This window comes from Trachypithecus francoisi, unplaced genomic scaffold, assembly GCF_009764315.1.
Source record: "Trachypithecus francoisi isolate TF-2019V2 unplaced genomic scaffold, Tfra_2.0 Lachesis_group10, whole genome shotgun sequence".
NCBI lineage: Eukaryota > Metazoa > Chordata > Mammalia > Primates > Cercopithecidae > Trachypithecus > Trachypithecus francoisi.
The window spans coordinates 52770329-52791660 of NW_022681455.1; the positions used below are offsets into that span (position 1 = coordinate 52770329).

Consider the following 21332-nt stretch of genomic DNA (forward strand, 5'->3'; position numbering starts at 1 on the left):
TGGATTCTGACCTGGGACAACTAAGTCACTGGACCTCACCGAACCTTAGCTCCCTCCACTGACAATGGGGACAATCTGCTAGAGGGTGTGTAGGAGACCTCGGGTTGCCTTTTAGAGGTTCTGGAAATGTCCCTTGAATGATGAATGGAGTTAACTTAAAAATCTTCGCCTTCTGTAATCTTGGTTACATCCAGATACGCTTCCTGCCAGTCCCGCTCCGTCAGGCGGGAGGCAGGAAACCCCAGCCCTGGCTCCAGGACAGGGCCGAAGGTAGGATAGACGGAGCAACGGGTCCAGCTACCGCCCGGATGTCGCAGCGCAGGGCCTCCTGGCTGCCTGACCTACAGGCCGACCCCATTCAGCCAGAGGGAATGGCCAGGACAGAGCCCTGCAAGGCTAAAAGGGACATAGCGCATGCGCGCGGCAGGGAGGGCGTCTCCGGGAGGGAGCGGCCTCTGCTCAGCGCGAGACTGCTGGGCGCCGGGTGGGACAGCGCTGGCGCCGAGACTGCTTCCGGATTCTAGGTACCGCGCGTGGCGGCAGCTAGCCCCAGACTTCTGTCTTTTCAGCTGCAGAGAGGGCTCGGGTCTGCAGGTGAGCTGTGCATCCCGCAATGGAGACCTTCCTGCTCTGAATTTTCTTACAAAACCGCAGAAATATAAGGGGCGTTGCTTACTGGGCATCCCCTCCCCCGCGCCAAACCTGTATAGCAAACGATGATGCAGAGGACCTTGAGGAGATTTTGCAGGGCATCGGTCTTACCTCCCCGGTATCATTTTTCTCCTCCTCCTCCTGGGAATTTCCCGAGTTTCTGCCTTCTGGTATCCCTAAATACCCCACCTATCCTGCCTCCTACCTTCCTGGAGCTGGGGTGGTGGGGTGGGCTCATGGACCATTGCAAAATGCTTGGCAGGATTTTAACTTTCCCAGCCAGACCCCACTCGAAAATGTGCCTTTTGTGCCCTCCAAGAGCTCACGGGTAGGTAATTGTTATATCTTTAGCGTGTGAAAATGCTTTTTATATAACAGTTGACTGAAAATCTCTTAGTTCTCCAAATTTTGGAGGATTTGGGGCGGTCGGCCTTGTTTTGTACCTAGTATAGTAAATCGTTTTGCTGCATTGCATCCAAGATGCTTTCTAGCCCTTCCAAGGTTTGAGCGTCGCATTTGTGATGAGAGCGTGTGATGTGCTGTGCACATCCTCTCCCACCTTATCCCTTTCATGTTAACACAACCTCTGGCTTTAATGTGTCCTTCTGGCCTGGCCACATGGCTCCGTCATGGAAAAGGTGATTCTTTTGTCTGAATATTCTCTCTGAGAACAGAATCTTCTTACAAGCATTGGGAGTAGATTTATTTTGCCTCCTTAGAACAGCAGTCACTTCACTAAGGAGATTAAGGAGCTGCCTGTTTCCTGGCAATAAAGCTGTATTGGGTAGGTCAGTTACAGAATGTCTTCAGGCAGAAGCTGTTCCTTTGGTTCACTCACTCATTTACTCATTTAACAAGTATTTTAAGTACCTGCCTTGTGCGCCCTGGGTTTGCCCTTAAGGAGCTTGACTGGCTGAGAGGCGAGAGAATCCCAACCAAGTAAAAGAGTATGGATCCTCAAGAGAAGATCGCAGGAAGAGCTGGGGGGCTCAGGATGGAGTGGAATTAATCTTTCACAACAGCTACTTGGCTTTAGGAGACACTTAGGTCTAGAAGTTACACCTGATAATGAAAGTGCTCTCATAAGCCTCAGATCTATATGTAATGGTGTTTTCCTGTGTGTTGGGCGTCTCAGACTGAATACATTCCAAACACGTCCCATCATTCCTAACCACCTCCCTCTGCTGTTCCCATGTTCTCTGCCTCAGAGAATAGCATGAGGCCCCCTGACTCCCTGCTTCTCCTAATGGTCTAAGCCAGATACCTAGGGGTGAGTCATCTCTGATTCACCCCTGACTTTCCCTTCCCTCCTCCAATTCAATTCTGCTGATTCTACCTCCTGAACCTCTGAAATCTGTCCACCTTCTCTCCATTCTCATTGCCATTTCTCTAGATAAGCCTATCCTTATCAACTAAGCTCTTGCTTACTTTACTGCAACAGCTTCCGGATGTATCCCCCTGCCTCACTTCACAACCCATCTTCACTACTGCAACTGGGAAGTGCTTGCTGGAATTTAAATCTGATTGTGAGGCTCCCTTCAGTGATCCTTCTCTGCCCTTAGGGCAGAACCAGACTCCCTTTACGGGGCTTAGGTGGGTGTACAGCCCTGTCTTTCTCACCAGCTCCCTCTCTTTTCACAAGCCCCTTGCACTTTTCATTTTGAGAACATGCTTTCTTGTGCCATTAGGGCCTTGCACATGCGCTCTCTTCTGCCAGGAACACCCTTCCCTGCCACCCTCTTCGCTTGACTTATGCTCCCCTGTAGGGTAAATGCACCTGACAGCAATAATTAAGGCATACCCTTAGAATGACCCTGTGTGGCAGATGAACCTGAATGTGTTTTCTGAACTAGGGAACCCAGGCCTGCCCAACCCAGAGATTTGTTTCTTGTCTATGAAGAACATCTGAGCCCCTGCCCCACGTGTCCCATAGAACAGGGGCCATATGGGGAATTGAGGCCTTGAAGTTTGAGTTAAATCAAGGTTGCCAGGAGGAGGTCATTGAGGGGAGGGTGTTAAGTGAAAATGCTACATAAATTGCATGATGTTTGCAAGCAGTTGTTTTCCTGCCCAGCTCACCGCCGCTGGACTCCCTCCTCTGTATGTAAGCCCCTAATGAAACCCCATGTCTCACTTGCTGGCTCTGGTTCTGTTTTGGCCTCTTGAACCTGTTGCCTTCCTTATTGAGGTTAATAGGGGTTTGGCACAACATCTCTCCAAGGTCCCAGCTGGAACCCTGTGTTATCTGGGCATCCTTCCTTAGGCTCCCAGTCCTTGCTGGGTGCCACTCCTTGTTATGGTACCCACACCTCTCCTCTTAGGGCTCATTCACACATCTGCCTCCTACAGCTGTGTTGTACTGGACCAAGGCCATATCTAAGCACTTACCATTGCTTCCTGCTGCCTTTCACAAAGAAAATGCTCAATAAATAGCTGTTAAGTTGAATTGAGTACAAATATATGTTACGATACTATGATATGATTCATTAAGTAAATCATAAATTCACCCTACCTCAGTTTTCTCAGTGTGCTGAAATAGTAATAGCCTTACACACATCAAGCTCAAAATAGATGTAAGGGTGAATGAGAAGAAGAATCATTGTTATTGGAGCAGCTAATATTTGTTGAGTGCTCAGTATGTGCAAGGCACTGTTCTAAGTGCTTTACAGTATTAACTCATTTAATTCTCAGAACAATCCTATAAGGTAGATATTTTTGTTATCCCTATTTTAAAGATGGAGAAACTGAGTTATTGAGTTTCCACAGCTAGTAAGTGGCGGTATCAGGTTTAAAGATAAGCATACTTTAGAGCATATGGTTAGCTCCTTTAGAAAGTAGTAAGTAGGACCAAACATGAGAAGTTCATGGGGCTGAACATTGTAAGTTACCAGATGGAACACAGTGCCCCGTGGTCACAACTTTAAGCTGTGAAGAGCATGTGATTGATCCAGAATTGAAAACTCTGAAGAACATGTTTGGTTTACATATTCACTTTTTTCAGCAGCTAACTCAGTTATCAGAGGTGAAGTTGTATAGAGGTTAGGACTGAGACTTCCCCGAGTCAGAAATCTTTGTGTTGCCGTATAACCTTCGGGCATTGCTTGCATTCTCTGCGCGCCAGTTTCCTCTGGAAAATCAAGGATAATCATGATAGTACATACCACAGGGTGTGGTCATGATTACATGAGTTGATACATGGAAGGCACCTAGAATGCCTTAGAATGGCACCTAGCACATAGTAATTGCTCAAAAACGTTATAACCTCTCTATTATTATTATTTGTTTAGCCATCATTCAGTCAGCAAACGGTTTTTGGACCCAGCTTCGCCCTACGTGTAACATCCTACTGTACCACTTCTCGGGCACAGATGAGCTCTCCCGTTTTAGTTCTCCTTCCTGTAGATGCTGAGCATTTTCACTGTTGCCTCCTTTTTGGTGCTGTCATCTCCTGTGCCTCAGATTCCCTCCCCCATACCCTTCTTCATAGTAAGTTCTAGTTGATGACTCTGAGATCAGCTCAAAACTCTTCTTTTTTTTCTTCTTCTTCTTCTTTTTTTTTTTTTTTTTTTTTGAGAGTCCCAGGCTGGAGTCCAGTGGCACAATCTCAGCTCACTGCAACCTCTGTCTCCCAGGTTCAAGGGATTTTCCTGTCTCAGCCTCCTGAGTGGCTGGGATTACAGACATACACCATGATGCCACACCATGATGCCACACCCGGCTAATTTTTTGTATATTTAGTAGAGACCGGGTTTCACCATGTTGACTACACTGGTCTTGAACTCCTGACCTCAAGTGATCCACCAGCCTCCGCCTTCCAAAGTGCTGGGATTACAGGCGTGAGCCACCTCGTCTGGCCCCTTTTTCTGTTCTTCTACATTAATTTGTTACCAATTGCTGTGGGAGATAAAAGGCCCATTAACCTAAATGATAAGCAATGAGAAAATTGTAGAAATATGCAAGGAATCTCATGTACCATTCCTTATATTTACAAAGATAATTACCTTCCCTGTGAAGGAAATATAGATGTGAGAAAGCTCAGAAATAAAGGCACCACTAGGAATCTTAGACCTTAAAAAGCTGTATGGAACTCCAGAACTCTTTTCATCTATTCTCCTAACTTGCAGGGAGAGTTCAGGGTGAGGGAGGGGCATGGTCCGAGACCCAGTAGCCACATCTCTAGCCTGTGGCTGGCACACTATCTCCTGCATCTGAGAGAATTGTGGGCAGGGTTTCAGTGGGACTTCTCACTACTGGGTATGTTTCAGCTGCTGCTATGATGCACAGTAGGATGTCATTGTCATCCATTTAACTTCATGCTGGGGCTATATTGTATTCTCTAGTGATTTGCCATTGATGAAGTGTGGATGTCTCTGCTACCACAGAAGAGCTGTCTTGCAAGGAAACTAGTGACAAAGCCATTGTTTAAACTGAATTATTCAATCTCTAAGAAGACATCCATCTGTAAAGAATGAGAGGACTAATATCTACAAACATAAAAGAATTATAAGATGGAGTTGTGGAAGTTAAGGAATTTAGAGGAGGAAGAAGCCATTGGCTCCAGATCACTTTGATAGTACAGGCTAGAGTTAAGGAAGTTAGGAGGTAGTTAATAAGGGTAGAAGTCAGGGGAGAAGATTCAAAGGGAGGTGGGGTACAGGGGATAGTCGGGCTTTTGGAGGTGGACAGGGAGGGAGGACATTTCAGGCAGGAAAGTGAAAAGTGAAGATGGTAGTGTCCCAGTTCAGTGAAGAGACCTGGCTGACCAGAGCAGAAGTTTTATTTGGGGAAGTAGAAAGAATTAAACAGCTGAGAGTATGGCAGATCTTGAAGACAGGCAGAGGAGAATCAGCTTGAGGTATCCCACGGAGTGTGCTTAACAGTGATGAGGATGAAGGGGATAGCAGAGGGTTGGGAGAGGTGAAGTTTGAACCTCTTTTTTCCCTTGAGACAGGGTCTCACTCTGTCACCCAGGCTGTAGTACAGTGGCACAATCACGGCTCATTGCAAACTCAACCTCCCGGCCCCAAGCAGTCCTCCCAACTCAGCATCCCGAGTAGCTGGGACCACAGGTGCATGCCATTACACCCCGCTAGTTTTTTGTATTTTTACTAGAGATGGGGTTTTGCCATGTTGCTCAGGTTGGTCTCAAACTCCTGGGCTCAAGCCAAATGCCTGCCTTGGTCTTCCAAAATACTAGGATTACAGGCATGGTGCTCATGCCTGTAACTTCCCTTCTTGAGTAGATTAGAGAAATTAATTTCTGTAATTCTGTGGAATGCCTTTGTATTAGTCATTCTCACACTGCTCGGTAATTCACTCAGACTCGGTAATTAATGAAGGAAAGAGGTTTAATCAACTCAACCAGGCTGTACAGAAGGTGTGGCCGGGGACGCCTCAGGAAACTTACAGCCATGGTGGAAGGCAAAGGGGAAGCAAGCGTATCTTCACATGGCGTCAGGAGTGGGAGAGAGCATGAAGGGGGAAGTGCTACACACTTTCAAACATCCAGATCTTGTGAGAACTTTATCATGAGACAGCACTAGGGGGATGATGCTAAACCATTAGAAACCACCCCCATGATCCAATCACCTCCCACCAGGCCCTACCTCCAACACTCAGGATCACAATTCAACATGGGATTTGGGTGGGGACACACAGCCAAACCATATAAGCATATCATTTTTAGATACACTCCACACCCAAAACTTTTTATTTTGTATAATCTGTCCTTTCCCCCTTGCTTTAGAATTGCAACCTTGCCAATGGACCTGATCGGTTTTGGTTATGCAGCCCTCGTGACATTTGGAAGCATTTTTGGATATAAGCGGAGAGGTAAGCCTAACCCAAATTTTCATGAAAGGGAATTAGTGGGGGGTTTGGAGGTTGTGCTAGGTCATCTGAGGGTCTGTAAGTAGGATGAGAAGCTAAAGATGCCTTAGAGGTGGCTGAAGACCAGCATGTTATGGAAGGGATTCATGAAAGGAAGAGGCTTCCGTGGGGTTGGGCATAACAGAGTGTTCCAACCTGGGGGTTCTGGGCCTCTTTTCCACCACAAACTCTCACTTCACTTCATTATCAGTTGCATAGTTAATTGATTTAATTTCCCTCAGGACCATTGCTTATTATTAAATGAGGATTTTTTTTTCTTTACATAATCGTGGTACCAAAAAACTGAGTTCTATTGATCCTGTGTGTTGCAATGAAAGCGTTGTTAAATATTCAATTATCATATCCAAAGTTGTCTTTTCACCTTTGTCCAAAAGAGGGGGGAAAAAAACTGAGGTAATCAATTAAAGGGTTTTTATGGAGGAAAAGGAAAGGTCAAGATTTTTTATCTTACTTTTATTTTAGAATCATTTATAGTCATGATGTCTCCTGGTTATGTTTCATATATATATGTGTGTGTGTGTGTGTGTATATATATGTACAACCTTTAATCGTCTTTCTGACAAACTGTCTCTTACATTTTAATGAAATTTTTTAAATGAAGTTTTTTATTTCAAAGGGTATTGTATTTGTGGCAGTGGTTGACTTGAATTTGAGTGAAAAAGCCAGGTCTACATGGTTACCAGTTAGCTTCCTTCATTAAAGGCTGCTAAGAAGTCAAAGACCAGAAACACAGTACAGCTCTTATAGCTGGGGGGCTGGATGGTCCAAATGACCATCATCTATGATTCCTTAAAACCTATAATTTCACCTTGGATTTTTGTTCATTGTTTCTGTCTTAATGTATGTATTAGAGATACGTATTTGAAGGAGAAAAAGATGGTGGCACCAAAGTAAGACCTATAAACCAACTACTCAGAAGTTGATGTTACATAATCTACTTTAAAGAGGACTCGGTTTAAAATGCTGATAAGATTGTTTTTGAAAAAAAAAAATTTCATTGTCAAAGACAATGTCTAAATAACTTCTATTACAGAATAGAAAAGAACATCTGGGCATTTTTGCCTGTCTTTATGAGAGGTGGAAAGACAGTGGGTGGAGCAGAAAGAGAGAGAGAGAGAGAGAAAGTGAGTGTGTGTGTGTGTTGGAATGGAAGGAATCATTTTATTCTAACTCAACTCTCTTCAGTGTTTACCAGCTGGTGGGAACAAATGAAATTACATTAGCTGTGAGGTCTCTGATTTCAAGGGCTTGCTGTTGTCCACCTGCACAATATGGGTCCTTGGCCTCCTGCAAGAGCCCCCCACTAAGTGATCCTGGAAGCCCCCAAGGGTATTATGGGTTCACAAGGAAGCTCACTTTGTAGTATAATGTGAGTTAAAAGCATGGGCCACAGAATCATGCATTCCTGCATTCTAGTCTTGACACTACCACTTACTAACACTGATACTCAGGTGAGGTGTTTCAATATCTGGGCCTCAGTTCCTCACCTGTAAATTAATCTGTTAGGATTAAATAAGATGATGCATGGTACACATTTCACATGGTGCCTGGCATACAATAAAGTTAATATTCTTTTTTTTTTTTTTTTTTTCTGCTGCGACTGCCCTGCCAGTGGGAGGTCTGTGAACCAATGAGGCATAATACCTTTTTCTAGTTTTGTACTCTAGTTTTGTATTACGTTCTAAGCTGCCAGTGGCCCAAATGTCTTAGAATGTGTCTGTAAGGTGAATTAACTCTCCTTTGACTTAGAGCTTCCCTAGGTATGAGTCCTATGTAGCTGGGTCAGGAGACCCTTCTACAGGATAGTTATTGAGAATAATCTTGGGTGGGTGAAAGATATAATGTTGAAATGGTGTTTGGTGGGAGGACATGGATGTATCTAAATCCTAAACTAGACCAGCTGTGAGACACAAGTTGGGTTAAAGGGAGAAGCTGATAGATTTTTATTTTGGTGGGGGTACAGTGGGGAGAGAGGGGAGCCAGTGGCGGGACACAGGATGCTGACCACTGTGCTTGCCTGGGCTCACCCCTCCTCCCAGGTAGGTCTCCAGAGAGGTGGATGATCAGGAAGACACTATGATATGGAGGCTCTTCTTAGGCCAGGTAACGCTGAGTGCCCAGAGCGAAAGAGGGCCAGATGGCATTCCTGCCTTCTCCCACGCTAGGGCTGAACCAGACCTTACACCTTTCTACTCCAGTTGAAGGGAAGGGCACTGACATGGCCATCCCTCCAGAGAGGCTCAGGTGTGCTTGCTGGGCAGGCTGCTATTCTGAGGACCACAAGAGCACCTGCAGGGAAGCTCCCAGAGGCATCTTTCAACTCCTTTTAAAACTCCTCTTCCACGACTGCCCCACCCAGATCAGGCCTCCCAGGGAGTGTGAAGGAAAGAGTGTAGAGCTGCTTTTCTTGTAGCCCCCACTGTGGGGTACTGAGCTTGTTCTCAGGATCTTTGCTTCCTTCCAATAGCGTGGCTTTCTTGTAAAACAGCTCACAGTCCTGCCACCTTCCTCAGGCAAGATGAAATTTCTCAAGAACCTTCCTGGTTCTTGCTGCTGGTGAGCGTGCCCCTGCTGTTTGCTGTCTGATCTCATCAAGACTGAGGTGTAGACACTGCCACTTTCTCCACATACTTAAGTGTGTGTGTATGGTGGTGGTGGGGAGCACAGTTAAGAAATCTTCAGGGTATACAGAAAAGAGCATCATAGAATCTCTAGGTGGGAAGACACCTTAATGGTCACCTAGTTGTGCATTTCAGAAAATGTTTTAATCTCTTTAACAATATCCTTATCTCGTATCTTCTGCTTGAATATGACCCATAACAGGGATGCATTAAATCAGTATTTATCAAGTGCTCCTATGTACCTGGCCCTGTGTCTCACCCTGGGGAAACAGCAATGAGCAAAAAGAATGGTGCTCACAAGTGAGTAAGGGCAGACTGACATTCAATCCATGAACAGCATATGAACGTACGATCAGGAATAGTGGAAGACTATGATGGGGGCCCTCGTTCAGAATGGTGGGTCAGAGAAGTCAACACTTAAGCAGACATCCGAAGGTGAGCTGCACTTGGCCAAGTGAAGTGCAGAGACAAACAGTCTGCACAAGGAACAGTATGTCTAAAAGCCATGAGGAATAGAGTTTGGTATATTCAGAGAACTGAAAGAAGGCCAGGGTTCCCATAAAATAGCAAACTGGATTTTTTTCCTAAGAGTTTTGGGAAGCACTAAGGGTTTTTAATTAGGAGAGTGACCTGTCCAGATTCATGTTTTTAAAAGATCATCTTACTGTGTTTGAAGAATAGCTTTTGGAGGAAACAATGTATAATTTAACATTATCTCCAACTGTAACATTCTAAGCCATTGTATGTATATATGGTATGGATGACGAACCCTGTTTTACAGCTGCTAAAACTCAGACAGGCTAAGTGACTTAGCCAGAGTCCTTTAGCCAGCAAGTGAAAGAATTAGGACTAGAACCTAACGTGTTTGTCTTCTCTTTCAGGATGCTGCTCTGGTGTGTGTGTGTGTGTGTGTGTGTGTTGTGTGTGTGTTGTGTGTTTGTGTGTGGGGGATGTGTGTGTTGTGTGTGGTGTGTGTGGGATGTGTGTGTTGTGTGTGTGTGTGTGTGTGTGTGTGTTGGGTGTGTGTTTTTTGTGTGTTGTGTTTATGTGTTGTGTGTTGTGTGTGTTGTGTGTTTGTGTGTGGGGGATGTGTGTGTTGTGTGTGGTGTGTGTGGGATGTGTGTGTTGTGCATTGTGTGTGTGTTGGGTGTGTGTTTTTTGTGTGTTGTGTTTATGTGTTGTGTGTGTGTGTGTGTTGGGTGTGTACGCATGTATGTGCTGCAGTGGTTCTTAACCCTGGCTGCACATTTGAATTTCCAATGGATATTTTAAAAATAGAGATACTTTGACCCTACCCCCCCAAGGGATTTTTAACCCAATAGATTCTAAATAGGGTGAGTTCCATGAAGCAAAGATTGTGTGTGTCTTATTTATAGTGTCACTGGCATGTAACCCACTGTCCAGTGCACAGAAAGTGCTTGGTGTTTGTCACAGTGCTCTGGGGCGGGTGTATGGGTTGGGAGCTGGGAGTGTACTGGTGGGGTGAGTGCATGGGATAGGGACTGGGTAGCTGGGGTCAGTGCTCTGGTTCTTCCTCTTTCTTGGTAGGGCCTCCATTAGCCCTTGAGTCCTGACATCTTGAGGCTTGAAGGTTTGTTAATTATTCAGGATGGAACTATTACTTGGTTTGTATAGCACTTCTGCCTTTACCTCTATAAACTAAAAATGCCTTTGCATCTTAGTTTTTATCATCACAACCTCACTGTAAAAAGGAGGCAAGGAGAATAGAAAAAATTAAAAAAGAAGGGCTTAGGAAGTTAAATAATTGCCCAACATCATGCAATCAATGTCCAAGCCACTAGCACAAGGCAGATTTTCTTATTCCCCCAAGTGACATCTAACCGCCTGCACTGCTGCACCCACAGGGCTCCTCTCCCTTGCATTTGGGTTCAGCAGGAAACAGTCATCTCCTAGAAAGTATCCATGAAGAGGCCTATTCCTAATTTGGCTTTCGCCGTTACTATGCCCAAGTAGGAATACATTTGAAGGTGCCTGTATCATACTAGAAGTAATGGAATGAATTCCTTTCATTTCGGGATTCTCTTTGTGAGCCCATATTTTTTTTCCCCTCCCAGGTGGTGTTCTATCTTTGATTGCTGGTCTTTTTGTTGGATGTTTGGCTGGCTATGGAGCTTACCGTGTCTCCAATGACAAACGAGATGTAAAAGTGTCACTGTGTAAGTAAGGCATTTTTTCCTGGTTACAGAGACTCAAACATTGGAGGTGATCTTTTTGATACCCTATGGTAGATATACTAGAACATATTTAGTCAAATGGCAAATGGCCATATGCATGTGTTGAGGCTGAATACAACACTTACTCCTTTCTAGAAAGACCTGATAAAAAATGATATTACTGCTACCAGGCCTTCCAACTCAGAAGAATATTTCTATAAAAACCTGTTACCTGAAAAATTGAATTAGGAAAATCAAGGAATCATTTTCAGATTTTCTGCTAACTCTCCTAAATGCATATTTAGCATAGTTTTCACATTGCTGTGAGATTAACTAAAAAAGAGACAGCCTTGCATTATTTCATTTAATTCACAAACAGCTTTTAGATTCTGCACTGCCTTAAGACTTAACCTAAAAAAGCAAGGCAGATACTTTTTTAGCTTCTTCCCTTGTTAAGCTTAATGGGAGAATAGCCACAGAAAAAATGGAAACCTGTGTGTTTAAAGTCACCAGGACACTTGACTTTCATCTCACTTGAAAAAGATATACAGTGAAGGTTTAGAAAACTATGCCAAGGACAGACATTTTCTCTAGTTGATTTATTATTCAAAGTGCCTTGGTCTTGTATGGAAAAAAATATAAATGAAGACAAAATTGTTCTATATTTGAAGGAGAGAGAGATTTGGGTTTTTTTTTTTCTTTAGTCATTTTTATAAGGGGGTAGGGATATTTTTAGTAATGAGGTTATGTTACATGTATCAGCCAGATTTAGTGATACTAGGATTTTTATTGATGTGCATTTAAATAGTTCACAAGTACTTATTGTCAGTCATTTTATTTTTTATATCAATAAACAGTTTTTCTTTGAAAGCTGTTTTTAAACTGTGGCATTGATGTCCTAATCTCTTACATAAAACTACCTCTCCCTTCATAGGTACAGCTCTAAAAAGGCTGACTTGATGCTTCTGAATAAAATACTATTGCTTAGACTATTTAGTCTCCAGGCATCAAATTCTCCAAAATGGAATGCTACAAAACAAAACCAGTCAGCCTTCTTTTAAGTATTTTTTTTATTAATCAGATCTTCCTTGTAAAAGATACATTAACTATTTTCTTTATGTTCAGTTAACTGAACATTATTGAGTGTGTCCTGTGGGTCCAAGTGTACTACTTAGTGTTTCTGAGGGAAGTTGAATAAAGCTCAGTGCTAGCCTTCAAGGAGTGTTCTTTGAATAGAAATTTAGGTTAGAAAAAGACTTTCTTAGCTGGGCGTGGAGGCTCATGCCTGTAATCTCAGCACTTTGGGAGGCCAAGGCCAGTGGATCACTTGAGACCAGGAGTTCAAGACCAGCCTGGCCAACATAGCAAGACCCTGTCTCTACTAAAAATACAAAAATTAACTGGATGTGGTTGTGCGTAGCTGTAATCTCAGCTACTCGGGAGGCTGAGGCAGGAGAATTGCGTGAACGCGGAAGGTGGAGGTTGCTGTGAGCTGGGATCATGCCACTGTATTCCAGCCTGGGTGACAGAGCAAGACTCTGTCTCAACAACAACAACAACAAAAAAAAAAAAAAAGAAAAAGAAAAAGTCTTTCTCTTTTGAAGATATTTCAGGAATTGATTTTAACATGTTTGTTTACCCAGAAACCTTTTTGATGAGGTAGATTATGAAGTGTTTTTTTTTGTTTGTTTGTTTTTTGTTGTTTTGAGACAGAGTTTCATTCTTGTTCCCCAGTCTAGAATGCAATGGCACAATCTCAGTTCACTGCAACCTCCACCTCCCTGGTTCGAGCGATTCTCCTGCCTCAGCCTCCCAAGTAGCTGGGATTACAGGCATGTGCCACCACGCCCTGCTAAATTTTTTTGTAGTTTTAGTAGAGACGAGGTTTCTCCACGTTGGTCAGGCTGGCCTCGAACTCCCAACATCCGGTGATCCGCCCACCTCTGCCTCCCAAAGTGCTGGGATTATAGGCTTGAGCCACCAGCCCATGAAGTGTTTTAATAGAGCACTTTATCTTTTCAAGACAATGGCAATTCAGTACCTATCCATAATAGTTGTAATGTTAGAAAGCTTTAAATGGTACCCACTGTTTTCCCACAAGCATGGATAACATGTTTGAAACTCTGGTTTATGAATTAGTTTGGTTTTCAGTTACAGCTTTCTTCCTGGCTACCATAATGGGTGTGAGATTTAAGAGGTCCAAGAAAATAATGCCTACTGGTCTGGTTGCAGGTTTGAGGTAAGTAAAGCTATTTTGATCAATACTTTCCTCTGCTGTTGTTTTGAAGTGCTGAATTTTTGGGAAACATCAATTTTAATTCGAAAGATCAAAGCCCTTTTTGTTACAGTAAGCATGACAGTAAAAACCTTAAGATAGCATGGATTCAGTGGGTCTTTGATATTGATGTACCCATGAACATTCTTACTGGTTATGCGTAATGCTGCTGTAGTATTGAGTCACAAGCCTTTTTCAGAAGAAAGAGCTAAACTCAGCCTCATTTTTCCTCAAGATTCACCCATCTGCGACAATAAATGTGTTCATTTAAATCTAATACTCAGTCCCTTTTAGAAAGTTTGACAGAGTGACAATGTGATACAGTTATTTCAAGTTTTTAAGGGAGAGAAATTTAATATTTTTAAGAGTTTTTAAGAGAGAAGTTTTAATATTTTTTAAAAGATAAACAGAGAGCCTCAAGTTTCTCTTAATTTGATCCAGTAATTCTATCCATGAGATTAAGCATATTACCAAATAAAAATTTAGAGATAACATTTTAAAAATTTCTCCGGAAAGTTGGCTTTATATGTTGAAAGCTATAAACATGTTTATTTCCTTTGATAGACATTTTCACTTTTTGGAATTTATTCCAAAGCAGTGAGATATGCACAAAGACTGATGTTCATTGTAACTTTATTTCCAATGAAAACACGATAGACTGAAAAATTAGGAACAATCTAACAGTTCACCGGTAAGGAGATGTTTGAATAAATGTTTTGTCCATTTAATGGAATATTGAGTGAGCATTACATTTTTATATTTTCAAAAATGATTTGGTGGCATTGGAAAATCTTAGTGACATAAGTAAGGTATAAAAACAGGATAAAAAACAACCAAATATAGTGTGATTTAAAAATGTTTGTGTATAAAAAAACAGGAAGGAAATACTTCAAACTGTTAGTAGTGTTTTTCTGTGGGTGGTAGCGTGATGCATAATTTTAATGTTCCTCTTTCTACTTCAGTCACACTACTACTTTTTCTACTCTAGTCACACTAGAATTCTAGTGTGACTAGAATTTTCAGGGAGGGGAGCAGGAGTGTAATTACAAAAGACAGCTTTCCAGTTATAGCCCTGTTCTAAAAGTGATACTTGGTGGTGGGAAGAATCAGAAGTAGGGTTTATGGGCTGGGTGTGGTGGCTCACGCCCGTAATCCCAGCACTTTGGGAGGCCGAGGCGGACGGATCACTTAAGGTCAGGAGCTCAAGGTCAGGACCTCAAGACCAGCCTAGCCAACATGGCACAACCCCATCTCTACAAAAATTAGCCGAGTGTGGTGGCAGGCACCTGTAATCCCAGCTACTTGGGAGGCTGAGGCAGAATTGCTTGAGCTCAGGAGGTGGAGGTTTCAGTGAACCAAGATTGCATCAGTACACTCCAGCCTGGGTGACACAGTGAGACTCCATCAGAAAAAAAAAAAAAAAAAAAAAAAAGTAGGGTTTATGCATCCAGAAGAAGGCCTCAGTTAATAGAAAGTAGCTGAGATTAAATTAGTAACTAGTAACTCCCCCAAGTTGGTCCTTGATTATTTTTTCAAGTTGCTTTATTTGACTAGCTTTTGAAAGTTTGTTTCTTCCCAAACCTTTGTCTTATAAACCCTCATCCGAGGTTTTCAGGACAGCAGGTTCTGATTTTTCCTTATTCATTTAGCGAACATTTTAGAGTAGCTAATTCAGTTATGTCTGGGATGTTTTAATCCTCCAGGGGGTTGAACTGGGAGAGTCCCCAAGCCGATATTAGTAACACCAATGGGTAGGCGAGTGCATGGCCCTTTCTGTCTCATGCCAGATAAAAGTGACTCTCCCTTTGTCTTTGTTTTATTTTAAATCCAGCCTCATGATGATCCTGAGACTTGTCTTGTTGCTGCTCTAAGCATCTGGAGGAACAGAAAACTAAGTTCATGTCATCCTGCTGTAATGGGCAGAGCATATTTTTTTGTATTTAAAAGATAAACTTCAATATGGAATGCTAGAAACACAAATAGCACTGTCACCTCTAATATGAACATTCGTTTGAGGTAGTTTTTTTCTAAAGCAAAGTTTTAACTGTTTTCTAATTGTCAAGCACTGTTTTCATTAAAAGTGTCTGATGAATCATGATACGAGCTTCCATTTGCTGTGTCTATTTTCTATATATTTGGTATTTTTTGAAAATTCCGAATACTCATGTTTCAAGTAAGCTTAAACTACAACTTGTCACATAAAGCAGTTCTTAAGTGGAGTTCACAGAATGCTAATGTATCTATTTGTCATTTGTGTTATAGTTGAAATTATTAGAAATTGTACTTTTTCCATTTTAATTGTATTGCTGCCAGTGCTATTTTTTTCTTTAAAAAAATTTATTCTTAGCACACTCTTACGTCCTAACAGAATGTATTCAGTATTCAAATAAAAGACATTTTGGTTCAAACCTGTTTCTTTCATGTTAGTTTTTCCTCTAAATACTCAAATCATCTTTGACATTTAAATGTTCAATTATTAATGAAAAGGTTTGAGAAGGAGGGTTTATTTAAACCAACACTCTACTTCGTCAGGAGTAGATATTTTTTCTCTCTTAAAGAGGAACAATTCTGAAACAAAACCAATTTTGTTTCAAATTACCCCTTTATTTTTAGGCATAGTTATAACTTTTAATGTCCAAGGCACTTTTAGGGCCCAAATTCAACATCAGGAAAGGGTCATTCTCAGAGGGACCCAACCCTCATTTTTATAAGCAAATGTTCTTCAAATAGGGCTGTAAATTATGACTTTGAGTCAACATTGATCAAATACAAAATGAAATGTAAGTTTGGAGGAGGTGGTCACTAAGGTACATTCCAGGCCGTAGACTTCATGATGTTTTGATACTTCAGCAGAGACCAGAGTACAGGTTCCAACTTCATTAGTTGTATGACATTGGGCAAGTTACGTTGCTTCTTTAAGATATAGTTGCTTCATCTGTAAATGAGGAAATAATTTATTCTTATTTACAGTTGAAGCAACCACATAGTATCTTGTGGAGTTATTATGAAGATTAAATGGATTAATGCATGCAAATTGTATAGCACAGCACTTGACACTCCGTAAAGGTGAGCCATTATTATTTTTAGCACTGTTCTTAGTGCAGTTACAGTCCCATTTTTAGTTATGAGAAGTCTGTGCTTCACAGTATCTTACAACAAAAGCTTCATGCATTAGTTTACCACATGGGGGTGGTAAACATTCACTCTGTTGTCAGTATTTGTATGATAAAAGATCGTAAATTACATGCTGATTACAAAAGAATATATTATCTTTGAAATACTTTTGAAGGAAACAATATGGGGAAAACCTGGGGATGTAGAATATTCACAGTTTGATCCAGTTGGAGCTAGGAACTCACCAAGTGTAATTAAGGGAAAAGTCTAACTGAGGAAGTTAGGGTATCTGTCATCTATGCCAAATACGTAAGTATCAACGAGATAATCTATGTTACATGATTAGGCTCTAAAATTGTTGATCATGATAAATATATTCAAATATATGTATTAAATCATTTAATGAGGACTATTGTTATTCAACCCAAAAAGGATAGATTAAACCAGCATGGCAGTTGAGTTTGAAACACTTATCTGGTTCTTTTTTCTTTGTTTTTGCCAAGCCCTAACATTTTTCATCATCTTTTTCTAGACTTACCAATATTATAATCAATGCACCTGGAGGTGAAGAGCATTGATAACTAAAGAAGGCATCCAACCCTGACTAAGTGCAAGCTTTAAGACAGCATTTTACAGATGTTAAAAATGCAGAGACATGAATGCTGAAGCATTATGTTTAAAACAATTTTTTAACTTTTAGAATACTGCACAGAATTCTAACCTTATAAACAGCCCTGAGCCCCAGGACTGTCCAGTGTATTTTAGAAATAATATCCATCCCGTCTCCCCCAGCTCTCTCATTAGTGTGGGATTTCCTCCTTTAGAATCTTATTTATTAGGCCCTATTTTAAAGCAGGTAACTGAAATTCTATCAGCACCAGAACCACAGATAGTGCCAGGGTAAGAAGAAGGAGAGCAGATTTGTCGTATAACTGCAAGTGTGGGAAGAATTTTGAGCTGTCACAAAGGGTTTGGAGATCTTTATTGATAAAATTCTTTGTCTATTTTTAGTATTGTTTGTTTTTCTCCCCCTTGATCCATGTCATAAAGCAGGGCAGGAGTTGGTTGCTTACCTTCTCACAGACAGGGAAGAATCTTGTAGTGGCTTTTTCAAGGATGTGTGCAAGATTCATCTCCTCTTCAGGCAGAGAGAGTGGCAAGAACATAATCATGTCACTCAGGTCCTTCAAGCCTTCTACATACATAGCAATCCTAGAAAAAGGATGGTAATTCAAAAAAGAGTTACAGATAAAGGGAACTCTCATTTCACAGGCCAAAGAAACATTTTAAGTAGTGCCTCAGTTTCACCCGCTTAGTTATCAAGTGTTCTCATGGAGCATTGTTCCAGGAGCTAAAGCCAAGCGTTTTCAGCAGCATACTGTTCCTTTAAATCCAACTGAGAGATAGAAAAGTTGTAGGATCAAAGTGTGTGAGCAATTATACGTATGTGACTGTCAATTATGTAACAGTAGTGTTAATAAAATACATACGCACAAAGTATTAAAATAATCCCAAAGCAGCAAATTGGGCAAATATCATTTATGGCTATTTAGTTGTTGTGGTAATAGTGAGATCACCCATGCTGCTACCTGTGATGCATGTGGAAGAAGAGGTAATAAGGACCTCCGCACTGCCAAACACATCTCCATCTGGATTGAAGGTTCTCAAACATCGTAGAGCAGTTTCATAGAACACAAAACTTACACAAGTTCCCACTTGCCGCCACCCACATCTCTGTGCCAGAATGTATGGAAACATGGATGTTATATTTGACAAGATACCATCACATAGTGAGACTACTGGTGTGGGCCTTGGGAAACTTTGGTCTGGGTCCAAGATGAGTCTCTTAATCTTTTTGAACCACAGTTCCTTATTTTTTTTTATTTTTTATTTTTTATTATACTTTAAGTTCTAGGGTACATGTGCATAACGTTTATATCATGTATAACTCCCCAATGCAATCCCTCCCTCCTCCCCCCTCCCCATGATAGGCCCCAGTGTGTGATGTTCCCCTTCCCGAGTCCAAGTGATCTCATGTTCAGTTCCCACCTATGAGTGAGAACATGCGGTGTTTGGTTTTCTGTTCTTGTGATAGTTTGCTAAGAATGATGGTTTCCAGCTGCATCCATGTCCCTACAAAGGACGCAAACTCATCCTTTTTGATGGCTGCATAGTATTCCATGGTGTATATGTGCCACATTTTCTTAATCCAGTCTGTCACAGATGGACATTTGGGTTGATTCCAAGTCTTTGCTATTGTGAATAGTGCCGCAATAAACATACGTGTGCATGTGTCTTTGTAGTAGAGTAATTTATAATCCTTTGGGTATATACCCAGTAGTGGGATGGCTGGGTCATATGGTACATCTAGTTCTAGATCCTTGAGGAATCGCCATACTGTTTTCCATAATGGTTGAACTAGTTTACAATCCCACCAACAGTGTAAAAGTGTTCCTATTTCTCCACATCCTCTCCAACATCTATTGTTTCCTGACTTCTTAATGATTGCCATTCTAAGTGGTGTGAGATGGTATCTCATTGTGGTTGTGATTTGCATTTCTCTGATGGCGAGTGATGACGAGCATTTTTTCATGTGTCTGTTGGCTGTATGGATGTCTTCTTTTGAGAAATGTCTGTTCATATCCTTTCCCCACTTTTTGATGGGGTTGTTTGTTTTTTTCTTGTATATTTGTTTGAGTTCTTTGTAGATTCTGGATATTAGCCCTTTGTCAGATGAGTAGGTTGCAAAATTTTCTCCCATTCTGTAGGTTGCCTGTTCACTCTGATGGTAGTTTCTTTTGCTGTGCAAAAGCTCTTTAGTTTAATGAGATCCCATTTGTCAATTTTGGCTTTTGCTGCCGTTGCTTTTGGTGTTTTAGACATGAAGTCCTTGCCCATGCCTATGTCCTGAATGGTACTACCTAGATTTTCTTCTAGGTTTTTATGGTATTAGGTCTAACATTTAAGTCTCTAATCCATCTTGAATTAATTTTCGTATAAGGGGTAAGGAAAGGATCCAGTTTCAGCTTTCTACTTGTGGCTAGCCAATTTTCCCAGCACCATTTATTAAATAGGGAATCTTTCCCCATTTCTTGTTTTTGTCAGGTTTGTCAAAGATCAGATGGCTGTAGATGTGTGGTATTATTTCTGAGGACTCTGTTCTGTTCCACTGGTCTATTTCTCTGTTGTGGTACCAGTACCATGCTGTTTTGGTTACTGTAGCCTTGTAGTATAGTTTGAAGTCAGGTAGCGTGACGCCTCCAGCTTTGTCCTTTTGACTAGGATTGTCTTGGCAATGCGGGCTCTTTTTTGGTTCCATATGAACTTTAAAGCAGTTTTTTCCAATTCTGTGAAGAAATCATTGGTAGCTTGATGGGGATGGCATTGAATCTATAAATAACCTTGGGCAGTATGGCCATTTTCACGATATTGATTCTTCTATCCATGAGCATGGTATGTTCTTCCATTTGTTTGTGTCCTCTTGATTTCACTGAGCAGTGGTTTGTAGTTCTCCTTGAAGAGGTCCTTTACATCCCTTGTAAGCTGGATTCCTAGGTATTTTATTCTCTTTGAGGCAATTGTGAATGGAAGTTCATTCCTGACTTGGCTCTCTGCTTGTCTGTTACTGGTGTATAAGAATGCTTGTGATTTTTGCACATTAATTTTGTATCCTGAGACTTTGCTGAAGTTGCTTATCAGCTTAAGGAGATTTTGGGCTGAGACGATGGGTTTTTCTAAATATACAATCATGTCATCTGCAAACAGGGACAATTTGACTTCTTCTTTTCCTAACTGGATACCCTTGATTTCTTTCTCTTGCCTGATTGCCCTAGCCAGAACTTCCAACACTATGTTGAATAGGAGTGGTGAGAGAGGGCATCCCTGTCTTGTGCCAGTTTTCAAAGGAATTTTCCAGTTTTTGCCCATTCAGTATGATATTAGCTGTGGGTTTGTCGTAAATAGCTCTTATTATTTTGAGGTACGTTCATCAATACCGAATTTATTGAGCGTTTTTAGCATAAAGGGCTGTTGAATTTTGTCAAAAGCCTTTTCTGCATCTATTGAGATAATCATGTGGTTCTTGTCTTTGGTTCTGTTTATATGCTGGATTACGTTTATTGATTTGCGAATGTTGAACCAGCCTTGCATCCCAGGGATGAAGCCCACTTGATCATGGTGGATAAGCTTTTTGATGTGCTGCTGAATCCGGTTTGCCAGTATTTTATTGAGAATTTTTGCATCGATGTTCATCAGGGATATTGGTCTAAAATTCTCTTTTTTTGTTGTGTCTCTGCCAGGCTTTGGTATCAGGATGATGTTGGCCTCATAAAATGAGTTAGGGAGGATTCCCTCTTTTTCTATTGATTGGAATAGTTTCAGAAGGAATGGTACCAGCTCCTCCTTGTACCTCTGGTAGAATTCAGCTGTGAATCCATCTGGTCCTGGACTTTTTTTCGTGGGTAGGCTATTAATTGTTGCCTCAATTTCAGAGCCTGTTATTGGTCTATTCAGGGATTCAACTTCTCCTGGTTCAGTCTTGGGAGAGTGTAAGTGTCCAGGAAATTATCCATTTCTTCTAGATTTTCTAGTCGATTTGCGTAGAGGCAT

General features: G+C 41.5%; 1 protein-coding gene across 3 annotated transcripts; it reads left to right on the forward strand.

Moving 5' to 3' along the window:
- The first annotated feature begins 430 nt into the window (after positions 1–430).
- On the forward strand, positions 431–16018 carry TMEM14A (transmembrane protein 14A). Of its 3 annotated transcripts, none has more exons than XM_033217437.1 (5): positions 431–594; positions 6398–6483; positions 11237–11338; positions 13487–13574; positions 15442–16018. In XM_033217437.1, the coding sequence occupies exons 2-5, from the start codon at positions 6414–6416 to the stop codon at positions 15479–15481; spliced, it is 300 nt and encodes a 99-aa protein (XP_033073328.1). In that variant the 5' UTR covers positions 431–594; positions 6398–6413; the 3' UTR covers positions 15482–16018. The 3 variants fall into 3 exon arrangements, with proteins under 3 accessions (XP_033073328.1, XP_033073327.1, XP_033073326.1); XM_033217436.1 differs by having other exon boundaries at positions 436–524; XM_033217435.1 differs by lacking the exon at positions 431–594 and adding an exon at positions 672–979.
- The last annotated feature ends 5314 nt before the right edge of the window (positions 16019–21332 follow it).